Genomic DNA, 24,887 nt, shown 5'->3' on the forward strand with positions numbered 1-24,887 from the left:
CATTACCAAATTATGCCCCCAGAAATGTGGAATTCATTTACACTCCTGCAAGCAGTACATCAGGTGTTTTCAATTTCCGTTTCTGACTCTGGTAGATTAACAAGTTGCTTCCAAGAGAAATAAAAATGGGTATAATTAATTATTTGACGTCTTGGTATAGGCTTCTTTTGTGATTACCCTGTGATAATGATAAGTGAATGACTCTAGCAACTGAGTAGCTAAAAATGAAAATAAAACTATTTATAAAATGCTAGGAATAATATCTTTTTGTAACTATTTAAACTCATGATGAAAAACTTTAGATGTCAACTTAAAAATGCATGAGGGGTTTCACAGTTTAAAAAAATTATTTTGGAGCTGTAAGAACAAAAATTTTTGAAGATTACTATTTTAGGCCCTAAGACCCACCTGTAGCCAAGTGAAAAGGAGGTTTCTTTATAATTTGGCCTTTTGGGTCAGAAGATGATGCCCTCTTTCTTCTCCTTCTTTCTCTTTCCTTCCTCTTTTCCTTTCCTCTCCTTCCCCTCTTTCTTCTTCCTGTCTTTCTCCTCCTCCCCCTTCTTCTTCCTCCCCCTCCTCTTCCCCCCTCCTTCTTCCTCCCCCTCCTCCTCGCCCCTCCTCCTCCTCCTTCTTCATCATCAACATCAAGCAATTCTCATTTATTGAGGTCTTACTATGTGCCAGGCACTGAACTAAGCAGTCTGCATGCCTTAGCTCTTTTAATCCTCACAGCACCCATGAGGTAGAAATTATTATCCCTGTTTTATATTCAAAAGTACTAACACCCCCAGAGGTTAACTCACTTGCCCAAGATCATATAGATAAGTGATAGAGCCACATTTGAGCACAGGTTGGTCTGACTCCAGAGCCTAAGCTCTTAACTACTTCTACTTTGTTGCACAATAGTGTCATGGGAATAGAGAGCATGTATTGGCTAGCCTTTCCTTCTACATGTGTATTTTCTCTGGGGACTAGCTGAATGGACAGAATTCAAGGGTGAGATCCTGGGTCCCAAGCAGCTCTTACATCCTTTTCACCAAAGATATGACTCGTTATCTAAATGGGGAAAAAGGGGGCACCTGGGTGGCTCAGTAGGTTAAGCATCTGCCTTCAGTTCAGGTCATGATCCCAGGGTCCTGGGATCGAGCCCCGCATTAGGCTCCCTGCTCAGCGGGGAGTCTGCTTCTCCCTCTGCACCCCCTCCCCCGGCTCGTGCTTACTTTCTCTCTCTCTTTCAAATAAAATATTTAATAAAATAAAGGGGGAAAATGAATTCCTAGTATAAGGGGAGTATCTAAAGGTGCTCAGATGTCCCTCCTCTCCTGAAAATTCTGCCTTTCTTACTCCTTTCTGATTGTCCTCAATTAAAAACAAACCAACTTTTGGGGCACCTGGGTGGCTCAATCGTTAAGCGTCTGCCTTCAGCTCAGGTCATGATCCCAGGATCCTGGGATCGAGCCCCACATCGGGCTCCCTGCTCCGCGGGAAGCTGCTTCTCCCTCTCCCACTCCCCCTGTTTGTGTTCCCTCTCTCGCTGTGTCTCTCTCTGTCAAATAAATAAATAAAATCTTAAAAAAAAATTAAAAACAAACCAACTTTAAAGAAGATAGGAATTTGAATCCTGGGTCTTAATTTCATTTTTCAGTTTGTTTTCAACTCTGCTAACTGAAAGTAGGTTTTGACAGGAAACAGGTTAGAAAGAACATTAGGTCACTGGACAGTGGAGGGTAGGTCTGAGAGAAAGGAGAAAGAAGGATGCAGTAAAGGGGAGATAAGAGAGAAAGTAAAAATTCTTACTTCACAATCTTAAATAGGGTCAAATTTACATTTACATTTATAAATTTAAAGAAGTTTAAATACAATATAAGTCATACATATGATGGATATGTTGTTTTTGTCTACCAATAGCCCCTCTGAGAAAATCACTTCTCCAAATCCATGGCTCCTAGGACGGCTGTCAGTCACGGTGCCTTGTTCCCCCCCCCCCCCCGTCAACATGAGACCAAGATGGACCAATAAGAGTACTACATCTTCATGGATATAATGATTGGTCCAGGGTAGGCATCAGAGCCAAGCAAGGATAATCAGAATCTTTAATGAGATCTGATATATGGAAGTCATAAGTCTTAAACATGTAGGCCATCTTTTCTACTGTGAGAATGCCCACTAAGGAATGATACCAATATATCATTGGGTAAGCAAAGAATGGGAAAGAGAACTGAATCCACCATGCCTTTTTGATAGTTAGCTAGTATCACTTGCAACAAAATAGACAAAACGGCTTATTTTCAGAGAATTTCAAAATGTTGATGACTACACATTCTATACTACAGCTGAATTAAAGCAAGTTAAAAATAAAATAATGCCAAATTCTTACTTTTATTTCAAGCTTTACTTCAACTGATTTAAAAATATAATGATCAATGAATATCAAGAGTGACAAAATGCTCAGCTCCTTTGACTTAGTAATCATTCTCCTAGCAGTATGTTTCAAGAATAAGGGCTAAGCATACCAACATATTTATAGGAGTATTATTTTTATTAATGAAAAATTGTGAACTCACCTATCACTTGAGAAACAACTAAATAAAATTATGGCATGTTAATACGGCATTATATTTTGAAACTCCAGCACTGATAATACGATTTTGTAAAATAAAAAAGTAATGAAATAGAAATAAAAAGAATTTACAAAAACAGCTTTAAGTGAAAAAAGTCATTTCTAAAATAGTGTATGTATACTATTATTACAACCTTATAAAACTATACATATACATGGATTCATTATAAATATGCATACATACATAATGAAAATTGGAACATAAAAGATAATGATAGTTGCTAACAGTGAGATTATAAAAATCAGACTAAAATTTCTTATAAAGTTAAAAAATAAGTTTCTAATAAAAAAATCATAGCTGATGTTTTTTTCAATAGCAATCTAAAAATGGTTTCTGTTAATAATAAGTCAAAATGAAACCATGTACCCAAATGGAGGCTTCTAAAGGAATTTTGAAAAAAACTGGAGAACCAATATATAACTGGTGGGGAGCAAAGATCATGTCTCACATGAATCTGAGACAAAGTACCAAACTATGCAGAACACTCTCTTCCTTCTTTAAGTTTATTTATTTTCATTAATTCCTTGGCATCCTCACAAATGTGGGTGGTTTTTAGGGAGTGCCTCAAACTTTTCCCTTCCTGAAGCGTTACTCTATAAGCTGTACTTTGGGGTAAGAGTGAATAGAAGATTGTTGTGTTAACCAAGGAATGGCTTTCATAGACACAAAATAAAAAGGCTACAAGCATATAATAACTATAGGAGATTCCAGTTACATGTAAAATAACAAATAACAAATTAAAATATTGAGTTTGGCAAGGGAGTTATCAAAAAAATGCCTGTGGTCTGGTCAATCATTAAATGACAGAATGAAGTGTATAAGAGATAAGAATTAGGTATAATGCTGAAATTCCTGTGGTTGTTCTCTCTCTTCTTCTGGGTAGATAACAAACAAGTTTATAGTTAATCAAGGATGCTGCTTTTAGCTACCTCAGATTCTCAGCAGATGTATGAAGAGTCACGTCCCTGCATCACTTCTGAACTTTGTCTCTGTGACAATTCTGTAGTCTTTTTGCTAATCTCATGGTATAGCTCCTTACTGACCCAGATATCTATCCTGTAGTTCTACCAGACACTCTACTGTCTATAATCAGACACATGAAAGAGCATATGGATAGTTACACAAAAATCCTACAGAATCAGAAGCTAGAAGTGCTATTAAATAGGAACAAATAGGAAGTGCCATAAAATTAATGGACTTTTTTATCAACAGCTCTATCAATTATTAACTGGGTGACTTTGGGCAAATTACTTAGCTTCTCTACAGCTCTTCTCCCTTCTCTGTAAAATGAGTTTTATCATTTAGTTGATAATATTTATTGTTGTTATGCAATAGGAATTGTGCTGGGCAATAGTGATAAAAAATGGTTACAGCATAATATCTAGCCTCAGGGAGCTCACAGTCAAGGGAAAGAACACACTTATCAAGAGATAATTGTCACATGGTAAATGTGATAGATTTCACATGGAAGCACAAAAAAAGCATCTAAGAACAGGGCAAGTTTGAAAATGGGGGCTCAGTGTTTATCTTGAGGGGATTCAAAGAGATCACTGTACAAAAGCACCTAGCACACTCCACATTTGTAATAAACACTCTACCAAAGGTAAGTTGCCTTATTTTCATTCTTAAGTGATTTTAGTTACAAAGTCTTGCAACAGAACTGAGCATTTTGCACTGGGCAACATCAAAGTTGTGAAACATAAATCCCATCAGGGAGATAAAATCCTGCATTCTTTAAGAATGAGTGTTACATAGACTATACTCAAGAAGCTGTCCTATACTCTGTAAAGCCTGGAATTTAACAAATTTTCTTAAAGTTAGCTTGCTGTTTCAAAGTCTCCACCTAGTTGACAAACCATAGGGAGTCATGAAGAGAAATGCACAAAGAAACTAAGAAGGGTAAAAAATATGAATTCAGCCAAGATTTTTCTCAAGAACTATGGCCTTTCCCCTGACCACTTTTTTTTTTTAAGATTTATTTTAGAGAAAAAGTGTGCGTGCGAGCTGGGGGAGGGGCAGAGGGAGACAAGCAGACTCCCTGATGAGCCTAAAATCAGGACCTGAGCTGAAATCAAGAGTCGGATGCTAAACTGACTGAGCCACCCAAGCACCCCACCCCTGACCACTTTTATAACCATTTAAAAACTGTTATACATGTTTTTGGAACTACTTTTCAAGATAAGAAGTACAAAATCTTTGGAGTGTGAAAATGCATAGAATGAATGAATGAATGAGTGAATGAAATGGGTTTCTAGTGTATAGTGTTTGAAATACTTGACTTAGCTGCCATACCCTCTTTCCCTTAGTCAGTCAAACCAATCAATTATTCTGCTGATCCTAGATCTGGCCTCAGAATCTTAACACAATTAACTAGGAAGCCACTACCAACAGAATGAAATTGCCATACTTACTGGAAGTGAAATGGGAGAGATGGTAGAGTGTGAAGAAAGGGATTGAGGTCATCCTTAAGAATGGCACAGTGAAAAAGAGGCATTAATAAGAGGGAGGTAGGCATGCATGCCTGGTAGTGTGGGGTCCATCTTCTCAGCTCCCTAGTGGCTGAACTGAAAGAGTCTCGTTGGGCCTGGGGAAAGGCAGTGGATGGGGTTTTAATGAACTCATAATCTAGGGGAAATGGGAGGAAAAGTTGGAAAAGGCGGAGGAAAGGAAAAAATCATGTCAAATTACTGTTTGCCTTTTGCAAATTGCCCCCAACCCACTTTGATGTAACAGATCACATATGGTCCCTTCCTTTCCTCTTCTGCTTTTGGCTGAGGCATGAACTGGCTGGGGTGCAGAAGGGCCTGGGGCACCCCCTTACCTATTGTGTCTTATAGACATTTGTGTGCTTCTTATTTTTTCCTACTAAGTTGCAAACTCCTCGAAGGTGAGTACATCTTACTATTCTTCAGTCCTCTGTAATAGTGACTAGCACAATTATTATTATGTAAATGGTGGACATTAAGTATCTTTGCAGTTGAGCTAAGAATCCACGTGCCTCTCTGCATATAATGGTCTCTGATTCAAATCATACTGTGTCCTAGAAAACTTTCCCATCCTTTCAGGGTGCTGTCTCCCATTTGGCACCATAACTAGGGAGTTCATCTCAGTAGCAGCACCCCTTTCAGCCATACTTGCTCTACAAACAAGAGCAACCACAGAGCTTTACAAGCATGTGGGTGCTCCTCTCACTAATGTGTTTCTCAATACCTTAGTGAAGTGGGTGCCTTCTGGGTCTTCTCATGGAATGTTGGAGGGGGTGGGTGGGTGTGAAGGTAACACAGGATAGAGTTTAAGATTCCTATCTTCCCTAGGCCCTTGGATTCCTTTATCTACATCATGCCAGGAAAGCTCTGGTATCTCAGCTGTATTAAATGTAGGTCATGGTTAAGTCCAACTTTCAGTCAGTCAATCAATAAATTGTGAGAGTCACCTTCAGTTTTATGAACTAGCACATTAACTCTGGGATCTCTAGTAAGTACACTCATATTGAATAATTTGTCCCAATCTAGTGTTATAGTTCACTCTTCTCAGTCTAACACTCTTAGAATATACTGCCATGCATGTTCCCAATTTCTGCTGATACAGGTTACCAAAGGCTTGCCATTATTTTGGTGTGTAAGCTATTTCTTCCTGGGTCATGGTGTGTACCTGTTCCCATGAAACATGATGAGATTTAACCCTAGTTGTAAGTCTAGAGGATACAATAGGCAATAGGGGATGGTTATGGTGGGCCTCGAGGAGAATAAACATCCTCTTTTAGGAATCTGCCCCAGATGAGATTATCATAGAGTTTTTAAGCAATGAGGCTAGTCTCCTGAGGGCAGGCTACTTTCACTAACTGAGGAGCCTTAGAATGACTTGTAGTTTCAAGACTGTCAGTTTCATCTGGGTCTAAGCAGATGTCCCCGTTCCAACGGCAGGATCCCGTTCTTTCCCATTCGATACACTAACTTTAAAGTGAAAAATCTGATGTGAATTCAATTATTGCTATAATTTAGCAACTCTTAAAATTTTGTGCTTGATTTTCATCAGTATCATCCCTGTGTCTGCAAGAACTAAAAGATTCTTCTATAGCTATCATGGAAGCATTCTGGTCTTCTACTGTGACTGGAACTGGGAGTTCAAAGATGAGCTTGTCATTTTCTTTTGCTAAATGCTAAAGTGCACTCAGAAGAATCATACCACTGTCCTGATGGTCATCTTAACTGCCATAATGGTCAAGTGCATCAACACTTGAGCAATCCCTTGCTATAGTCGGCATGTCATCACAATCAACCACAAGTGATAGTTTAATTGTAATGCCCTTATCTCTTTTCCCACTGGGAGGAGCTCAGCCAAAAGGCATGACCAAAGCAATTCTTAAATTCTTTGTATGTTTATCTCCTGGGACCACTACTGATGCCAATTCTGTATATCAGGGTCCAATCAAGAGAGAAATCAAACAATATTTTGAACATGGAGGTTAAATATAAAGAATTATTCCTTGTAACAGGGAATTGGAATGATAAAAAGTTGGTTAGTAGGAGCAAAGAGAATTCTAAAGAATATAGGAAGACCAGATATATATATACCCATGAGATTGACCCTTGTTAAAGAAGTCCAGTGACTATGGCTCATTTGAGTTCAGAGGGGTTCGCTGAAGGTGCAAGGCTGCCTAAGGGGTGTGAGGGGCAGTTGTTTCTGGAGGGTGTTGTCTTGGTGGTCTCCATTGTGAGGCTGCTTGTGAAGCTGTTCATGAGGGTTGCCTGCAAAGTTGTCGGAGAGGGCTTGTGGGGATTGCTACACAGAGCGGGCCTCTGGGCACTGCGGGAACCCGGAGCTGCAGAAGTCAGGTGTGCTGCGAGAGCCTACCTAAAGGAGCATATGACACTACACAGGTAGATAGCTCTTCTTCCTCCAGTGTCCCTCCAGTGCCCCCTACTGACAAAGCTTAGTTTCCTGACAGCTAGAGAAGGAGAACTATTTATAGGGTTTATCTCTATTATCACAAAGCAGGCAGTGAAGAGTATTTTTGGATTTTTGAGGCAAAAACTTGATAATTGGTTCAATAACCCATTTCCTTTAACTGGAAAAACCTTACAATGAGGACTGAATTTTATTGGGGGCTCTGAAAGGCACTATAAATGGCCCCTTCGAGGAGCTGATAAAAACCATGGACTCTTCCTCTGGATAAATGCACACGTGTACATAAGTGCACAGTTCTATAGACGATTCAAGGTATATCTCCGAACCCAGATTAAGAGATTAGGCCACAGGTAAGGCCTAATGACTATTCTCCAGTTCAATTTAGTGATTATTCTTAACTTTGTTTGAATGTAGAATAGCAAATGTAATATCCCCAAATTCAACTATGTTTGCTTTTAGTAACAAAGATACACATTTATAAACATTTGAGAAATAGAGCCGATAGTGTTAAGGATGGTTCTAATTTGGGAGTGAGGAAATTTGTCAAAGATCTCCGGGGAGAGAGAGAATGTCAGAGGAAAGGCAAGCAGTTGTGAAACAACAAGACTATGATTGGAATTTGGACTTGGATGGTTGTATATAGAACGAATGGGGTGTCTATTATGACCTGTTATGCTTTGGTAAGGTACATTACAGTAGCTGGCTTCTAAAAAGAGACTGATGGTCCTTACCTCCTGGTATTCATGCTTGTATGTACTCTCCTCCCATGCTGACTCAGGGCTGGTTTCTGTGACCAAAAGAGCACCATGGAGGTGAAAAGGTGTAATGTCCGAGATGAAAGGCATTCCTGCTTCTGCCTTTGTCTCTTGGACCTCTCATTCTGGGGGAATCCTGCTGCCATGTTGTGAGGACACTCAAGCAGTGACGTGAAGAGACCTACATGGGTAGGAAGTGAGATTTCACACTAAGAACCAGTCCAGCTTGTCAGCCTTACAAGTGAACCACTTTGGAAGAAGGACCTCCAGTCAGTCCCAACAATGCCTTCAGATAACTGAATGCCAGCTGAAATCTTGGCTACAATTTCATGAGAGACTCAAACTAAAACCACTAGCTAACCTGTTCCCAAAATTCTGACCCACAGTTTTGGGTGTATATTGTTTTGCAGCAATAGACAATCCATACATTTAGGTCAAAATTCTCTAAAGGGTGGAAAGTATAAGGGATTTGCCCCTCCCTGCTTCTCTGGTCACCTAAGGAAGTCAGTGAGATGTTATTTGGCTACAATTTTCTCCAAGGACTGTCATAAGTAAGTCACTAGATTGAATTATCAGAGAGAGACTTCAGTCTTAGCCAAATGGTCACTCTAAGTATTGACTAAATATACAGTTTCTGAAAAGCAGAAATCCAACTGCTAAACCAGCTTATGAAGATTTCTACTAATACACAAATTAATAGAAATACAGATGTGTCCTTATGAAGACTGTTCTAGGGAAATCATGTGTCTAAATGCTTACTGCAGTCACCATAATTGATGAGGGGTATACAAACTACTGTGTCCAAAGGTGAGTCAGTATTCTGGGTGATCTGGAAACTATTCTTGAGGATGATTGAAGGATCTGGGATTTTTTAGTCTAGAGAAATCATAGAGAGCATTTATTCATTTGAAGGGCTGGCATGTGATATAAGAGTAAACATATTTTAGATTCATCAAGAGGAGAAAAGTTGCCTAATGACTAATAATAGGAAGGCAGATTTTAATTCACTTATAATAACCATGGCTGTTTCACAACAGGTCATGCTGTAGTGAAAACAACAGTGTTCCTTCTCCTTGGAATGGTTCAAGCCAAAGTTGGCTGACTACCCTTCAGAGATATGGTGATTCTGGCAGTAGTTGGAAAACTGATCTAGATAACTTCTAAGATGTTGTTCCTGAAAGCCTTCTCCTCCTGAATGTGTCTTGGTATATATGAATATATTTAAATAGGAAAGTTCAGTGTAGTGGGAAGAGTCTGCATTATAGAGGAATCAGAACTAGCTGTGTGACTTTGGGCAAGACATTTAGCATTTCTGCACTTCACTGTCCTCACTACCTCTCAGGGCTGTTCTGAGAACTCATTAGATGACACATCCCTCAAATCACCCATTTGGCATTTAATGCATGGGTGGTTTTCTTCCTTCCATTGCCACAATATGGTTTATAATCAAACATCTGGGACCCATTAAGATTTTGAAAGTGTAGTGTTGAAACGAGCTAATTTTCCTAGGCTTTAAGTGTAGAATTTCATTGTTTTTAAACAATGAACTTGATTAAGATTTGATTAGATACTTTGTGGCACAGTGTTTAAAAAAAAAAAGACAAGTTTGGTGTAAGTAGAAATAGAAGGAATCAGAAACCAGATGGCCAACATCATCTTTGAAATTTGCAAATGCAAGATCATCACTTGACTAAAGTCTTTCCTCTCAAGATTATTAAAAAAAAAAAAAAACAACAAAATATCAAAACACCACAAACTGTATTATTCAACATCATAAAGTATTTTACCTTCCTGGAAGATATTCCAAATTTCAGTTAAGAAAAGTTCAGTAACAAGCACTTTATTTTCTTTAGATTTTTAGAAGAAACTGGAATCTCACAGAACGAATCAATATATGCTTTTCTAGCTATCCTCCTTCCCACCCCAAAGATGAAAAGAATTGGAAAAAGTCCCACAAATACTGGAAATCAACTCATATGATTTACAAATAATTTTCTTTTAGATTTGCTTTACTTTGTTAACAAAGCTACTCATGGGCAGAAGTCACCCTGAACTACCGAATTAGCTACTAGGATTAGGTGTACTGAATAGTTAATATTGTTCAAGTAGATTTAGTCTTAACCACCACAAATCCTTTATTATCTATTAGCATCACACCCTTAAGTATTCTCATTGGAGGCTGCCTTTAAGCAATAATGGTAGCTGAAATATGCAATTGTTCTTTCACATTTCCATTTATCTGTAACATGTACAATGATCTAAATAGGCAGCTCAATGCTCATAGAAGCCTTTAAGTAACTGCAATGTTGCTTCTCCTCAATACTAACAATTTTTTCTACCCCAAATTCCAAGGTAAACACTATCCATATTTTGGGGACCACCCTTTCATACGATGTTCTATACACACATATACTTAACAAAAATGGGATCACATTCTAGTATCATTTATTATGGCCAAATTCAACAGCATCAAAAGCATTTCTAGGGGTGCCCGGGTGGCTCAGTCGGTTAAGCGCCTGCCTTCGGCTCGGGTCATGATCCCAGGGTCCTGGGATGGAGCCCCGTGTCGGGCTCCCTGCTCCGCGGGAAGCCTGCTCCTCCCTCTCCCACTCCCCCTGCTTGTGTTCCCTCTCTTGCTGTGTCTCTCTCTGTCAAATAAATAAATAAAATCTTAAAAAAAAAAAAAAAGCATTTCTAGGCACTTAAATCAGGTGGCTGCGAAATTAAAAAAAATCATTTTTGTCTATATCATCCTTATAACCATATATTTCAGTCTCTTGAATGTTCATTACATTTTTAAATGTTTTTGTCCATACTAGTGAACCTCTCCTTTAAATAGTGAAATGCACATTCTGCCTTAATATTAGTAATTATTAATGTATATCTCACTAAAAATGTACATTTCACAGTACCAAGTGAGATGACCACATTACTCAGTCTGAGTCATGAGCATAAGTGACAAGAGTTGTAGGGTTAGGGTTAGGTGGTGATGGCTGTGGAAACTTCCTGGCTCAAACAGGAAATGGACAAAAAAGAAGTCTTAGGGCAGACAGCTTAGGACTTACATGGTCACACAATGATGCCATAAAGGATCTAGCCTCTTTCAATTGTTCTGCTCTGCCAGCCTTGGAATGCAGGCCTCTGTTCTGTTTGTTGCTTCATGACTGAACTATGGCTGCTGCACCTCTGGCATATTCCTCAAGCAAGAACAACAGGTGTAGGACAGGATGAGCTCTGGCCTGCAGAACGTGTGCATGTCCTTCCTTGAAAGGGCCAGTAGCAACTTCAACTTTTGTCTTATTGGCTGGAACTGGGTCAAACGGGCTACCCCTAGATGTACAGGAGTCCGAAAAAGTATTTTTAGCTAGAATTAAGTTAAAGTTCCATTAGGATGACTAAATACTAGGTAGAAAGAGACCAGGGTCTGCTACAGAAAACCCGAGTCATAGCAAGCTGTCCTCAGTACAAGACAAAAAAATAAAGGGGGCCTCACTCTTATTTCTGAAGAGCATTGAGAGGGTATGGCTCAGATATAGATGTCCTACCACCAAGAAGGAGGTGAAAGAAGTCAGGGTGTAAGGGATCCTGCTGCATTACCTATAGAGAGGAAGAATTTCCCTTGGTCACTAACTCAATGGTAGCTAACCTTCACTAACCCTTCTGAAGGCGAGAGGGAAAAAGACTAGCTCTCTATATTACCTGCTTGCCTTCTCCTGTAAGTGGAAGCCCGTGAAAATGCACGTCTAATTTGCTGTACTGACCCCCAAACCCGTGCAGAAAATGGAGAATAAGTCAGTTTTGGGCAGTGAACATAACCTTTGCATTATACGCCTAAGCCGTAAAACAGAAAAATAACACTACCATCCCTCTTCATCTCCCACTGAACTAAACACACAGTAGGGGCTCAGTAAGCACTTGCCGACTTCTGTGAAGACGAAGAGGAAAGAGATGGAAATTAACATTTGAGAGACTGTCATATGCCTGAATTGTACCAGATGGCTTACATACGTGGCTCATTTGCTCATCAACACGCAGTTAGCCATTACCGTTTGGAGAACTAAACTGAGGCTCAGAAAGGATAGCCAGGGTGACACGGAAAGTAGAGGCAGACCTCAGGTCTCACTGAAAGCTTTTGCTCCTTACGCAGTGTAGCTCATGGTCTCTCCGCCAAAGCTCCTGGTACCGTGCTTTGCAGACACTCGACACAAGACATTTGGAGCGGAAGTTTGATTCATCATCTGGAAGGACACTAACTTTTGCAGAGAAACTCTTAGGATGAAGGAACACTTCTCAAATCTTCAGGGTGTGGTCAAAACAGGATGTGCTAGCGCCAGCTCAGCTAGTGGTGAGGCCTGAGCGCGGCTGGGGTACGGGACCGAGCGAGCGGTCAGGCCAGGTGGGCTCCAGCACAGCCCAGCGGCTTCGCGGCGACCCGGAACTCAGCCGGCGGTCCCCGGGGCGGTCGGGGCGCGGCGGTCTGCTCCTGCTGTACCGCCTGAGCCCGGCGCCGGGGCGGGCCGCGCGTGACGCACTTCCGTCCTGCGCCTTCCGGCTTAAAGGGGACCCAGACCTTCCTCATAACAACAACAAAACGAGCGCGCTCGCGCCGGGAGCCTGGGCTTCTAGTCCCCGCCCTCCTGCCACCTGCCGCTGCCTCTGCCGCGCCCTGTCCTGCGCCGCGCTGCCGTGTCCTGCCCGAGGGGTCAGGCGGAGAGCGGGCCGCGCCCTTTGGCCAACTTCTCCGGCGGCCATCGCGCCGCCTCGCGAGACCCGGGGCCGGGCCGTGGCCGCCGCCGAGCAGCAGGAAGGGAGCGGCCGCCGCGGAGGACGCCCGGCAGGACTGTGCGGCCGGCGGCCCTACCCGGGCGCGGAGGGCGGCGGTGGCGGGCTCCGCGGCCCTCTTTCAGGTACCCCTGCCCCGGCGGGTCGCCCTGAGCGGCTCGGCCCCTTCTCTGGCCCGCTTGGCAGGGCCGTCGCGTAGGGGCCTTGTTGCGTTTCAGCTTGGGGGTCGCGGCGGGGGCGGGGCGGTGACTCCCTCCCTTATCATTGCTTTCTCTCTTTTCCTCCCGGCCTCTTTCCGCAGTCCGGAGCCCGGCGGAGCCCGGACCTGGCGGGGAAAGCTGCACCCACGGCCGGGTCCCCGGACCCCGCCGCCGCCACTGTCCATCATCCTTGGTACCGGCAATGGCCCTTGTATCGCCCGATGCACTTGTGACTGACTTGGACACAGAATATTAAGAACCTACTTGCTGCCGTCCCTGTACCAGTCGCGCCGGCAGTTACCACCTCGGCTCAATTTGGGCTGCTCCTCTTGACTCTGTTCAACTCGGGGGCACCATGGACCAAAATGGGATGGAGATTCCTGTGACCCTCATCATTAAAGCACCGAATCAGAAATACAGTGACCAGACTATTAGCTGCTTCTTGAACTGGACCGTGGGGAAACTAAAAACACATCTATCTAACGTGTACCCTAGCAAACCAGTAAGTGTCTAAAAGCTGGGCACAGCTGCTCTGGTCAGCAACTTTTCGTGCCATGCACTCCCGTCTCTCTGTTCATCCCCTCCCCTCTTGAATCAAATAGGTCTCTTGCTAGACTGCGAAGTATTTTGAGTTCCGAGGTGTGTGTGTGTCTCTTGAGTGTCTCAACCATCATTAGTATCTTCCTCATGAGGTTCAGTTAATTAGTAAGAGTACTGTCTACAAAAATATCAAGGGACATAAGAATTGATAGGCATAAAAAAGGACCATTTTCATTGGACTTAAGTCATCGGCTTAATATGGGAGAGACAGATGGATCCTTAAAAAAAAAAAAAAGATAAACCCTGCAACCTATATTAAAGCTTTTATTGCTTTAGTTAGGCATTGAGACTTCTAGAAGAACTACAGAAATAGGGCAGTTATTGCAAAAACAGGAGGTTTAGAAAAACAACTCTTAGTTGGCCTTATTTGTTTGTCAGTACTTTTGATACAAATATTTTTAGTAGAGGAACTAAAAACCCTGAGGTATTTAAGCACTTGGAACAAACTAGATGGAACCCTCATTTTTTTTAGATCTTTGGTTTGAAAGTTAAGATTTACACAAGGGGTAACAAATTTATTTTAAAGTTTTCTCCTTTACAGAAGATTTCCTATTGCATATGATTCATTTTACACATTTTCAAGGTGGAAAATAGCTTTTTGGAATAATCAGAATTGAAAGTCATAGACTTACATAGTACTATTTATAACATAGCCTGAATATCATTCCTAAGTATATAAGTATATACTTGTGTGTGTGTGTCTCTCTCTCTCTCTATAACGTGTGTTTATACATTTACATTTAGATATATGCTCAAGTATGTGCTTATGTGAGATCTTTATATTGTATGATTAAACTAAAAGGGACTTGGTTTGCAGTATGTTAGACCAAGAGTTACCACTTCTCTAAAACTTTTTCTTTTTCAAAATATCTAAGAGAAGAGTGATGTGAAACCCATTTGCCTTACCTGCACCCAGAAGAAGCCAGTTTTTGGCAGGAGTTCTGCCCTCCTAGTACTAATCTCTAGTACCCATATGGATCAGTTGGCTGCTGGAGGACAGATCAGTTGCAAACTTTGCTGCACTGTGTCTCCCTAACCCACCTGCTGCTTGTACACACACTTCCAGGTTTAACTGTGGCAAACCTGACTTTTTCTCTTCCAGCAAGTCATTTCCAAGTGAATTGTATTATTTTTTTTAAGATTTTATTTATTTATTTGACAGAGAGAGTGTGTGCACAAGCAGGGGGTGCTGCAGAGGGAGAGGGAGAAGCAGATTCCCCACTGAGCAGGGAGCCCAATGAGGGGCTCGATCCCAGGACCCTGGGATCATGACCCGAGCTGAAGGCAGATGCTTAACCCACTGAGCCACCCAGGCACCCCTCCAAGTGAATTGTAAGATTGAAGTTCATTTCTAGTTAATGAGAGTGTGTGGAACTGGGGGTGAGGACCATGTGTTTGTTGTCTTAGAACTTCACTGAAAACTTCCTGTGGTTATTAGATTTGACAGGCTTACATTCTAACTTACTTATCACATGAGAACTGATTTGAAGTGTTTTAGTTGTTGAACACACCGACTGTTTCATGATACCCCATAGGTAGTCTTCAGTATAGGAATTGGAGTACTAAAAGTTAGATGGTTATTTAGAACAGAGAACATTTTGTAATATAGGCAATATTCTATTAATGTATTATGAGGGAAGTTTGGGTTCTTATGAGCAGCCACAAAGACTGCTTAACACTAATTCTGTGTTTAGGTGTCTTAAGTGCTATTTGGTGTTTAACAGAGATTATTTCTTATGCCTGATTCTTTGCACATCTGCCTGGTGGAGGTGGATGATTTGGAAGCAGAGTACGGTTCCAGTGCCTTGTAGAAGCAAGTGTTCTCCAGTAACGAGTAGAGAAGTGATGGCTCTGGTCAATACTGCTCTAACTGGGTCTGATGGGCCAAGGGCGGGTGGAGGGCCTTGGTCCCTGTGGGCAGTGGCTTCTAGGAAAGTAAATAGGAGCTGCTGGAGGGAAATAATGGAGATTTGAAGTTGTCCTTTTAGGATCTCTAAAACAGGTCACATGTCTACTGCTGTTAACAGAATTCTGGCTAAACTCTGCAAGAGTGTGTATAGTCTTAAGATTTTAGCTTTATGGTCAGGTACTGATTTGACTTAATCACAGATAATCTCCACATGGATATTTTAAATTCAATTTTCCATCTGTCAATAAACCCACAGCAAATATACCCTTTCCCACCAAAGCATATTTTCTTGGGCTTCATTTATTTATTTAATTAGGATTTTATTGACCTGGCATTTGGGTGTCTATATGTTACGCATGAAGGTGATGATGATTCCTTTGCTCTTCTGAAGCTCAGGTCTAGTGGGGCATACAGATATGTAAGTAAAAAGCTGTAATATTATGTGACTGGTGTTACACAAGAGGGGTGTACTGAATGCTGTAGGAGCATAGGGAGGGAATGGTCATCTCAGAAGGGAAGGTAAGGGAATGTGTAGCTGTTTTAAGAAAAGGTTCATAGTGACAATGACATTTTTCTTTTTTTTTTTTTTTTAAAGATTTTGTTATTTGAGAGAGAATGAGAGAGAGCAGGAGAGGGGGAGGGTCAGAGGGAGAAGCAGACTTCCTGCTGAGCACGATGCGGGACTCCTGATGATGACCTGAGCCGAAGGCGCTTAACCAACTGAGCCACCCAGGCGCCTCTGGGGACATTTTTCTTAAAGAGTTGATAACAGTTTTAAGCAGACAAGATGATAGCTGTTTTTTTTTTTTTAAAACCTATTATTTCAGAGGTAATGTTGCTTTGATGATTCTCAACGTAATATAGTACTTTTAAATAAAAGATTACAGATCCATAATGGGCTACAGAGGGGAAGGTGTCTTCCAGTTAGGAAATAGGGCAGTTGCCATATTTATGCAAGACTTTACAGTGCCATCACTAAAAACCTCAGATGTGGAATTGAACTCTTTTGGAGTTTTGTTTAACTTTGAATGGTATTGATAATTGGTTTAGGACTTGGTGTAGGAACTGGAAAGTGCATCAGTTCGTGTTGATAGTGTATATAGATAGTTGTGAATTATGTTCTGATATGCCATTTGTCATCACTTCATGACTTACATTTTCAGATCCTGAAATTGGCCTGTAGTGTGAAATAATTATTCTGTAATTTGGGTAATTGCCCCGGGGGCGTGAAGATACCTGTCAAGAAGGCCACTTTTACTTGAGTAGTTTCAGACTTTGATCTAGTTTAGGTTTATTTGCTAGAGATGTAAATATCAAAATAGTTGAACTTTTTTTTTTTTTTTAAAGATTTTATTTATTTATTTGACAGAGACAGCAAGAGAAGGAACACAGGTAGGGGGAGTGGGAGAGGGAGAAGCAGGCTTCCCCCGGAGCAGGGAGCCCGATGCGGGGCTCGATCCCAGGACCCCGAGATCATGACCTGAGCCAAAGGCAGATGCTTAACGACTGAGCTACCCAGGCGCCTCTCAAAATAGTTGAACTTAATGTTATTCAGTAGAATGGACTATCCTAGAGAAAACTTAAAAAGTAAGGATCTCTAAGTCTGATTAGGCATCTTTCTCATTATTGCTTCTTTCTTACTCTCTGTTCTCATACACAAACAATAACTAAGATGGACCTGACTCACCCTGAATTCAGTTTTGAGGATAAACCTTTCTGGGGCTTGCCTTGGCTCCTCATTTTACAGTCTTGAGGTCAAAATGCCTGTTGAACATGTCCCTCAGCTGTGGGTGGATTTCCTTTGTCTGGGTGCTTTCTTTTGTTAAACTAAAGCAGTCAATATCATTACTTAACGTCTTCTAGTTCTCCTGCTCAGCTAGGAGGTTTGTTCTGCTTTTTCAAATTGCTCTGCGATTCCGTTAGAATTAAAGAAATAGAAATAGAACCAGTTGTATAGGTTCTGTTCTGAGAATATAACATTCCATAACCAAATTGCCTACAGTTCAGATGGAAGTCTTAATTTCATTAGCAGTGGAAGTAGCTTGAATAATATAATTTGAGGTTTATATCTGCCTCATTTTTGTAATTCCCTATTACCTTACTCAGGCAGGTCATTTTTAAAACTTACTTAACTATCTCAGAACTGTTGACTTCAAGGGGCTTATAATCCATATATATAAATAATTTTTGTTTTATAAGGCTTGTCTTTACAATTTTAGTGCATATGTTTAAGAGGGTTTCATGTCACGTAGCAATATAGTTCATATTTTTAAAACTCTTCGAACAAAGGATATTATTAAATTGAATGTGAAGATTGATGAAAAGTTAAGTTTTGAATGAGTGCTGACTAAATTTGTTTTATTTTTAATTCTTTTATTTTTTAAAAAAGATTTTATTTATTTGTCAGAGAGCGGGAGAGGGAGAGAGGGAACACACAAGCAGGGTGAGCTAGGGAAAAGCAGGATCCCTGCTGAGCAAGGAGCCTGATGCGGGACTCGATCCCAGGACCCCAGGACCCTGGGATCATGACCTGAGCTGAAGGCAAACGCTTAACCAGCTGAGCCACCCAGGCGTCCCGAAATTTGATTTAACTCCTTTGTAGCTTTTCCTAATGTATTCTTTTGGAAAATAACAGTACTATGTTTTGTTTAATCACGCATCAGTTTTTAAAATAGGATTTATCTAGAACTTTTAGTTTAAGTTTCTCACCTCTGCATTACAAATAGTGATTTCATGGTCTCAAATGCTGTTATTTAACTGTCATAGTTGGTGCTCAAATTTTAAACTTCCATTTACTCTAAGTGGTTGCCATGTATATTAGGCATTCTACTAAGTACTTTGTATGTTTTATCACATTTATTCCTCATAGACACCTTATGATGTAAGTTTTATTTATTAGCTCTATTTTATAGATAGGAAACTGAGGCTTGGTGATAAAACTCCTTAAGTAGTAGAATTGGAATTTGAACCCAGGTTGGTCTGACTTTCAAGCCTTGGTGCTTAAACCATTAATTCACATTGTATATGATGGTTATATGTGATAAGATGAAGAAAGGCATTTAGGGACCTGGCCATCTTAGCTATATGCTTGCAAACTGAAAAGAAATGAACTATAAAAAGAGGTGTATGTGTTTAGGTGGTTTGTCATTTAAAGGCTGTAGATGAATGGATAACATAGCTTTAATAGTGTTCTAATGCATGTCATGTTAGTGTGTGCTATTTCTGTTTATTTTGATATATTTTAGGGAAGATATGGGAACCTAGTATCTTAAGACCTCAAAGCACATTGCTTTGCTTTATCGTTTTACATTCTTGCTTGTTTTTATGAACCATAGCAGTCACATATTTTGGCATTCTCTGTTGTATGTATACCTGATTGCAAATGGCCTGTGAGTGGAAACAGCTAAGCTGGGGATGTCCCTTTGGAGTTCTAGAGAAAATTATTTTTTAAGCTCCTGTTTGCTGCTTTTGTTTACTGTTGTTGCAAGGAGATAAGGGGTAGAGGCAGTTTGGGTAAACCATGCTTCCATTTACAGTGCTTCTGAATTCTTTGGGGCTTGAAATTGGGTGAATTTAGTGGGAGTGGGAGGAAGATACGTCGCAGTACAAATTCATAGAATTCATTTCCTACAGAAACGATATGTTGTGCACCTTCTGGGAACCACCTCTTTAAAGCTATTTGGCACTTGTGACTGAGCTATATGTAAGTACTGAAATACTAATAATTACCACTTTCAAAGGACTTGGGTTCTATTTCTTTGAACTAACATGTAAGTTGAAGATTTTTTACTAAGCTATTTGATTGTGTTGATGTCAGATATACTAAGAACATGATTTTTTTAAGCCATCCATAATGAGAGCTTGTATTTAGTTCCTCATATACAAAATTTAATCTTTTGATACCAGCAAGGTGACTTTCTAGAAATATGAAACTGTTGTTGGCTTTGTAAACTCATCTATCAGACTCTTGTGAATATTTTAAATGCACTAGGGATGCATAGTATTTTGTCTGTTTTTGATATCTGATTAAATAGTAAAAAGTCAGATACTTTAGATAGTATATGTAAACCTTTTAGGAAGAAAAAAATCTCCCCACTTTATGATTTATTTTTGCATGTTATACTAGCTGATGAGTTTTCCTCACCTTGGTTTTTAGCAATGTCTATTAAGTGAGTGGCAGAATTTTTGGGGTCAGCTAGTTAAGCAGGTATTTATTTGGAGTGGCCTAGTTTTGTCTCTCGGAGTACCATCCTTGGAGTACCATCGGGATGTTTCTAACTTGGTAATTTAGCTGCCTCTACTCTACCATAAAATACCAGGTACCATGTATCACTAGGCTTTGTCTAGTGGTAAGCAGTGGAGGCAGTGAAAGTAGCATTATCTGATAGGATTTGCTGGCTATTCCATGTAGGGTGTGAGCAACAGGAAGAATGGTGGTGTTAACATAGATGGTCAAGTATATATGTATCTGTGTAGCCAGTATCTTAACAGTAGACTTTTAATTGACAATTTAATTAGTACTTTGTTTTAGATTTACCAATCCTGAGTCTTCTGGATTTTTATATTGAAAGGGTACCACGTGATTTTTTATTTTTTTTAATTGAGAGAGAAATGAACTTTTATTATGTTAAGCTACTGAGATTATGGAGTTTGTTGTAGCAAGTAGCATTACTTAATTTAATACAGAAATGGATTTTTCAGTCAAGATAAATGATGCTGTTATTAGCAGGTCTGGATAAATAAAATTGTGTCACTTTTATTAGTGAAATTGAATTTGAATTGAGATCTCAAAATCTGTGTTTTTCCTAATACTCTAGTTTATGATCCAAAATGGCTAGTTGAAAGTTCAGTCAGTTGATTACTATGCTGTTTGTTATCATATCTAACTACTGGTTTTCCAGATATTTAAATTAATTTATTGATATTTAAAGTGAAGAGGCAATTTAGTGACATAGAAGAATTTTCAGATCTTCTCACCTAAGTTAGGCACATGAAAATTCCTTTTTCTCTGTTTTTCAGTCACAGTAAAATTAAAGAATTCCTTTCTCCTTTTAAAATTTCTGATTATTTGAAGGCATTTGAATATTTAATTTCAAGAAACAATTTTACTGAGATATAATTCACACACTGTAAAACTTGCTCTTTAACATGTACAACTCAGTGGTTCTTAGTTAATTCACAAAGTTGTGTAGTTATTATAACTGTCTAATTTCAGAACATTTTTGTTACCTCAAAAAAGAAAACTTATACTCACTAGTAGTCACTCTCCATTCTTGGTAACTACTGATCTACTTTCTGTCTATAGATTTGCCTATTCTGGAAATTTCATATAAATGGAATCATAGTATATGTGGTCTTTTTTGTCTGGCTCCTTTCATTTAGCACAATGTTTACAAGGTTCACCCACATTATAGTATGTATCAGTTCTTCATTACTTTTTATGGGCGAGTAGTATTTATTATATGTATTTATCATGTTTTGTTTATTCATTCATCAGTTGATGGACATTGGGGTTGTTTCTACTTTTTGGCTATTATGACTAATGTTGTTATGGACATTCTTATGCAAGTTATTATGTGCACATATGTTTTCAGTTTTCTTTGGTATCTAGGAGTGGAATTGGGCATATCCCGAGTCTTTGGGTAACTTTTTTTTTTAAGATTTATTTTATTTATATATTTATTTTTAAAGATTTTATTTATTTGACAGAGAAAGACACAGCGAGAGGGGGAACACAAGCAGGGGGAGTAGGAGAGGGAGAAGCAGGCTTCCCGCCAAGTAGGGAGCCCGATGTGGGGCTCGATCCCAGGACCCTGGGATCATGACCTGAGCCAAAGGCAGACACTTGATGACTGAGCTACCCAGGTGCCCCAAGATTTATTTATTTTAGAGAGAGAGCATGAGCAGGGGGAAAGGCAGAGGGAGAGGGAGAGAATCTCAAGCGGACTCAGCTGAGCGTGGAGGCCCCTGCAGGGCTTGATCTCACGATCCTGAGATTGTGATCTGAGCCGAAACCGAGAGTCGGCCGCTTAACTGACCGAGCCACATAGGTGCCCCCTGTTGGGTAACTCTTTGTTTAACTCTCTGAGGAACTGCCAAACTTTTTCATAGAGGCTGTTCCATTTTGTCTTCCTACCAGCAGTGTGTGAGGGTTCCAATTTCTCCACATCCTCATCCATACTTGTTTTTGCTTCATGTACTTTGTGGGGGGTGTGCCATGTAATTTTGTTATTCTGTTGTATTCTGCCTTTTTGAAAATTGATGTTCCCTTGTTGTGGAAAGATAAAAGTTTATTCAAAGTTGACCCAATTGATATTTATTTTGTTGACTGTGGTAACATTGCAGTTATTTGATACAAAAACAAAAACAACAAACCAACCCAAAAACCTGTTCCAGATACATACTGTTTTTACAGGTGAGAAGAAATGATGTGTGATATTTGTTTTAAAATTCTCTTTCCCCTCAAAAAGGCAATGGGGGATAGATGAAACAAGAATAGCAAAATATTGATAATTGTTGGAGTTGAGTATTTGGGAGTTCTTGAAGATGGTACCTTGGGGTTTGTTTTGTTCTCTCCACCTTGTGTATGTTTGAGAATTTTCATAGTAAAGTAAAAAAAAATTGATAAGACTGATGTCCTTTATGCAGAATGTTATGACATAGAAGTATCTATTAAATGTTTGGACTCATGGAAAAATAATAGTTTATGATGACTGTAGTATTTATCAAAGAAACTTTTTTAGTTTCCAGCTAAATTAGTAAGTATATTATGGAAACTTATAATTTTGTCCAAGGGTTAAATCAATTATTATCTACTTAGCTTTTAACTTATGTTATATAATTCACTATTCATTCCCCACTCAATATTTATGTGTATTGATTGAAATTTGTGATATGTATTTAAAAAAAAAACACCTCTTGTGTTAATTTCGTTGTTTATATACAGGAATTTGAACTTGTGCATTTTAGGAATGGCACACTCAAAAATACTTCCAGGGAAAGCTAGATTATGCCTAACAGCTAAGTATCTTGGAAAGACAGCTGTACCTTTCCCTTCATCTTGGGTACCTAAGAAACCCTGAACCACAGATCTTACTCAGTATGACAGTTTCTATTATGGTTATTTTTAATGTAAGACCCTTTTTAGTAGCCATGCTGAATACATATATTCTGTTTGAAAATTGTTATTGCTTAGATTTGGCATATTTAACAATTATTGATATAGCTAATATTTAATTGTTTTAATAGAATTCGTGGAACATCTACTTATTTAGGAAGTCTTATGGGGACCGTACATAAATACTTTGATTTTAAATACTTTAATTCTAGCAGTGTGAACACTTAGCAGATTTATCATACGTACAAAATAGGGCAGAAGTAACCAGAACGTATTTCCTATTCTCGGTTTCATATAAAGATGGCAGCTGAATCTCTATGCACTTGAGTTGATTTTTTTTAGTCTTGTGTTTTTGAAAAACGTATAGAGGTATTTGTGAGAATGGTAGGAATAATAAAAACTAGAATAGTTATATAAAACTGTAACTAAATTCAAATGGCTCTTGAATTAAAACCAGTAAATCGTTCTGTATGATGTTAGTAAAGAAGAAAATAAATCTTGTATATTCTTTTAGATTATAAATACTGAGAAAACAATTTGAAATAACTGTGGTGACCTTGAAATTTTATCCCATTGTTGACTATTACTATTAGAAGGCCAGCCATCTTCTCATTTATAGTCTTAAAGGTTTTTAATGATAGTCACACATGCATTGCATTATGGCTGAAAAGGCAAATTTCCAGTTTACCTTTTTTTCCTGTTTTTTAAAAAAATGGTAATTATCTGTATTTTATTATATCTACAATAGATAGACTACCATTTGCTGAGCTCTTAATGTCTTAAGTAGAATTTGGAAAAAAAGGTCTTAAATTATGTCAATTTTCTGCTTATCTGTGCCTAAAGGGAGTTTTACTTTACTCATTTTTAGGCATATTATTCCCAACTTCCATTTGTATAATTAGAAAAAGTTGAATTCTTTTCTTTGTCCCATTTCTTAGTTGACGAAGGATCAGAGATTGGTGTATTCGGGCAGACTGCTTCCCGATCATCTGCAGCTGAAAGACATTCTCAGAAAAGTAAGCTTTTCTAACCACTATTTGATAACAGATACATTTAGAGTGTGAGAAGAGATATGTTCTGAAGTTTTATCGATATCCAACTAGTTCAGTTTTTAGATCCTTAAGATCAACCCTTTTGGGTAGCATAACAGGTAAACATGAATTAGAAAGTAAAGAACATAATGATAGACTCTAGTTAGTTTAGGTAATAGTTTTGCATATCCATCTGGTAGCTAAATATGAACTAGGAGTCTATGTTTCTGTTCAGTTGTCACCTTATATAAGAAAGCAGTATTGACTTAGAGGTAGTGCAGGAGTAGAGTGTTCAAGTAGTGGTGAGGGCTTTTCATTGATAATCTCTTCTCTCTTAAATCCCCTTTTGACCGAACTGCGTGATGTTTTAATACAAGTTGCTTGAGGTAGGAGTTTAATTTCAGGACAGGAAATGAAAAGGAAGTCCAGTTACTTGATCAGTTGGCAAACTTTGAATGTTGGTGCTACGAGCTAAAATATATTTCAATGTAGTTTTTATTTATTTATTTGAGACAGAGAGAATGAGAGACAGAGAGCATGAGAGGGAGGAGGGTCAGAGGGAGAAGCAGACTCCCTGCCAAGCAGGGAGCCCGATGCGGGACTCGATCCCGGGACTCCAGGATCATGACCTGAGCCGAAGGCAGTCGCTTAACCAACTGAGCCACCCAGGCGCCCTCAGTGTAGTTTTTGACAGTCAGCTTGAATGCTAGTTATTGTAATGGCAGCTCTTAGCTCATGTTCATTTGTGGAATTAAACTTGTAGAACTTTTCTGCATTTGAGATGCGGCTTTTTGTTTGTGAATGTAGCAGAATCAAATACATAGCTTTTATGTTTCTCCTTAACTCTTTGACTTAACTCTTAATGTTCTTTTGGATATCCCTAATCTCATTTAGAAGATCTGTGTCCTCTCCTGTATGTTTATGGTCACCTGTGGGAAACTTCAAAAAATCTTATACTGGTATA

At 39.4% G+C, this 24,887-nt stretch overlaps 2 protein-coding genes across 19 annotated transcripts in view; one reads left to right on the top strand and one right to left on the bottom strand.

The window, feature by feature from the left end:
• The window catches only part of LOC115941206 (uncharacterized), a 76,304-nt gene extending 63,503 nt beyond the window's left edge, over positions 1–12,801 (bottom strand). For 7 of the 18 annotated variants that reach the window (XR_014139210.1, XR_014139203.1, XR_014139214.1 and 4 more), the window contains exons 1-2: positions 12,331–12,765; positions 8,261–8,465 (exon numbers count right to left, since the gene is read on the bottom strand). Coding sequence is in view for 5 of the 18 variants with exons in the window: in XM_081800281.1 (XP_081656407.1) it covers positions 8,261–8,430 (170 nt within the window). In the remaining 13 variants the exon portion in view is untranslated. Of the gene's footprint in view, positions 1–8,260; positions 8,466–12,330 lie in introns of all 18 variants that reach the window. The other 11 variants (XR_014139208.1, XR_014139204.1, XR_014139211.1 and 8 more) reach the window with 9 other exon arrangements.
• Positions 12,802–12,845: 44 nt separating this feature from the next.
• The window catches only part of HERPUD2 (HERPUD family member 2), a 30,418-nt gene continuing 18,376 nt past the window's right edge, over positions 12,846–24,887 (top strand). The window contains exons 1-3 of the mRNA XM_006734094.3: positions 12,846–13,191; positions 13,368–13,768; positions 23,831–23,908. Coding sequence (XP_006734157.2) covers positions 13,622–13,768; positions 23,831–23,908 — 225 coding nt within the window. The 5' untranslated portion in view covers positions 12,846–13,191; positions 13,368–13,621. The remainder of the gene's footprint in view (positions 13,192–13,367; positions 13,769–23,830; positions 23,909–24,887) is intronic.

The sequence above is a fragment of the Leptonychotes weddellii genome, chromosome 12 (assembly GCF_054177405.1).
Source record: "Leptonychotes weddellii isolate Sample4059 chromosome 12, ASM5417740v2, whole genome shotgun sequence".
NCBI classification, from domain to species: domain Eukaryota; kingdom Metazoa; phylum Chordata; class Mammalia; order Carnivora; family Phocidae; genus Leptonychotes; species Leptonychotes weddellii.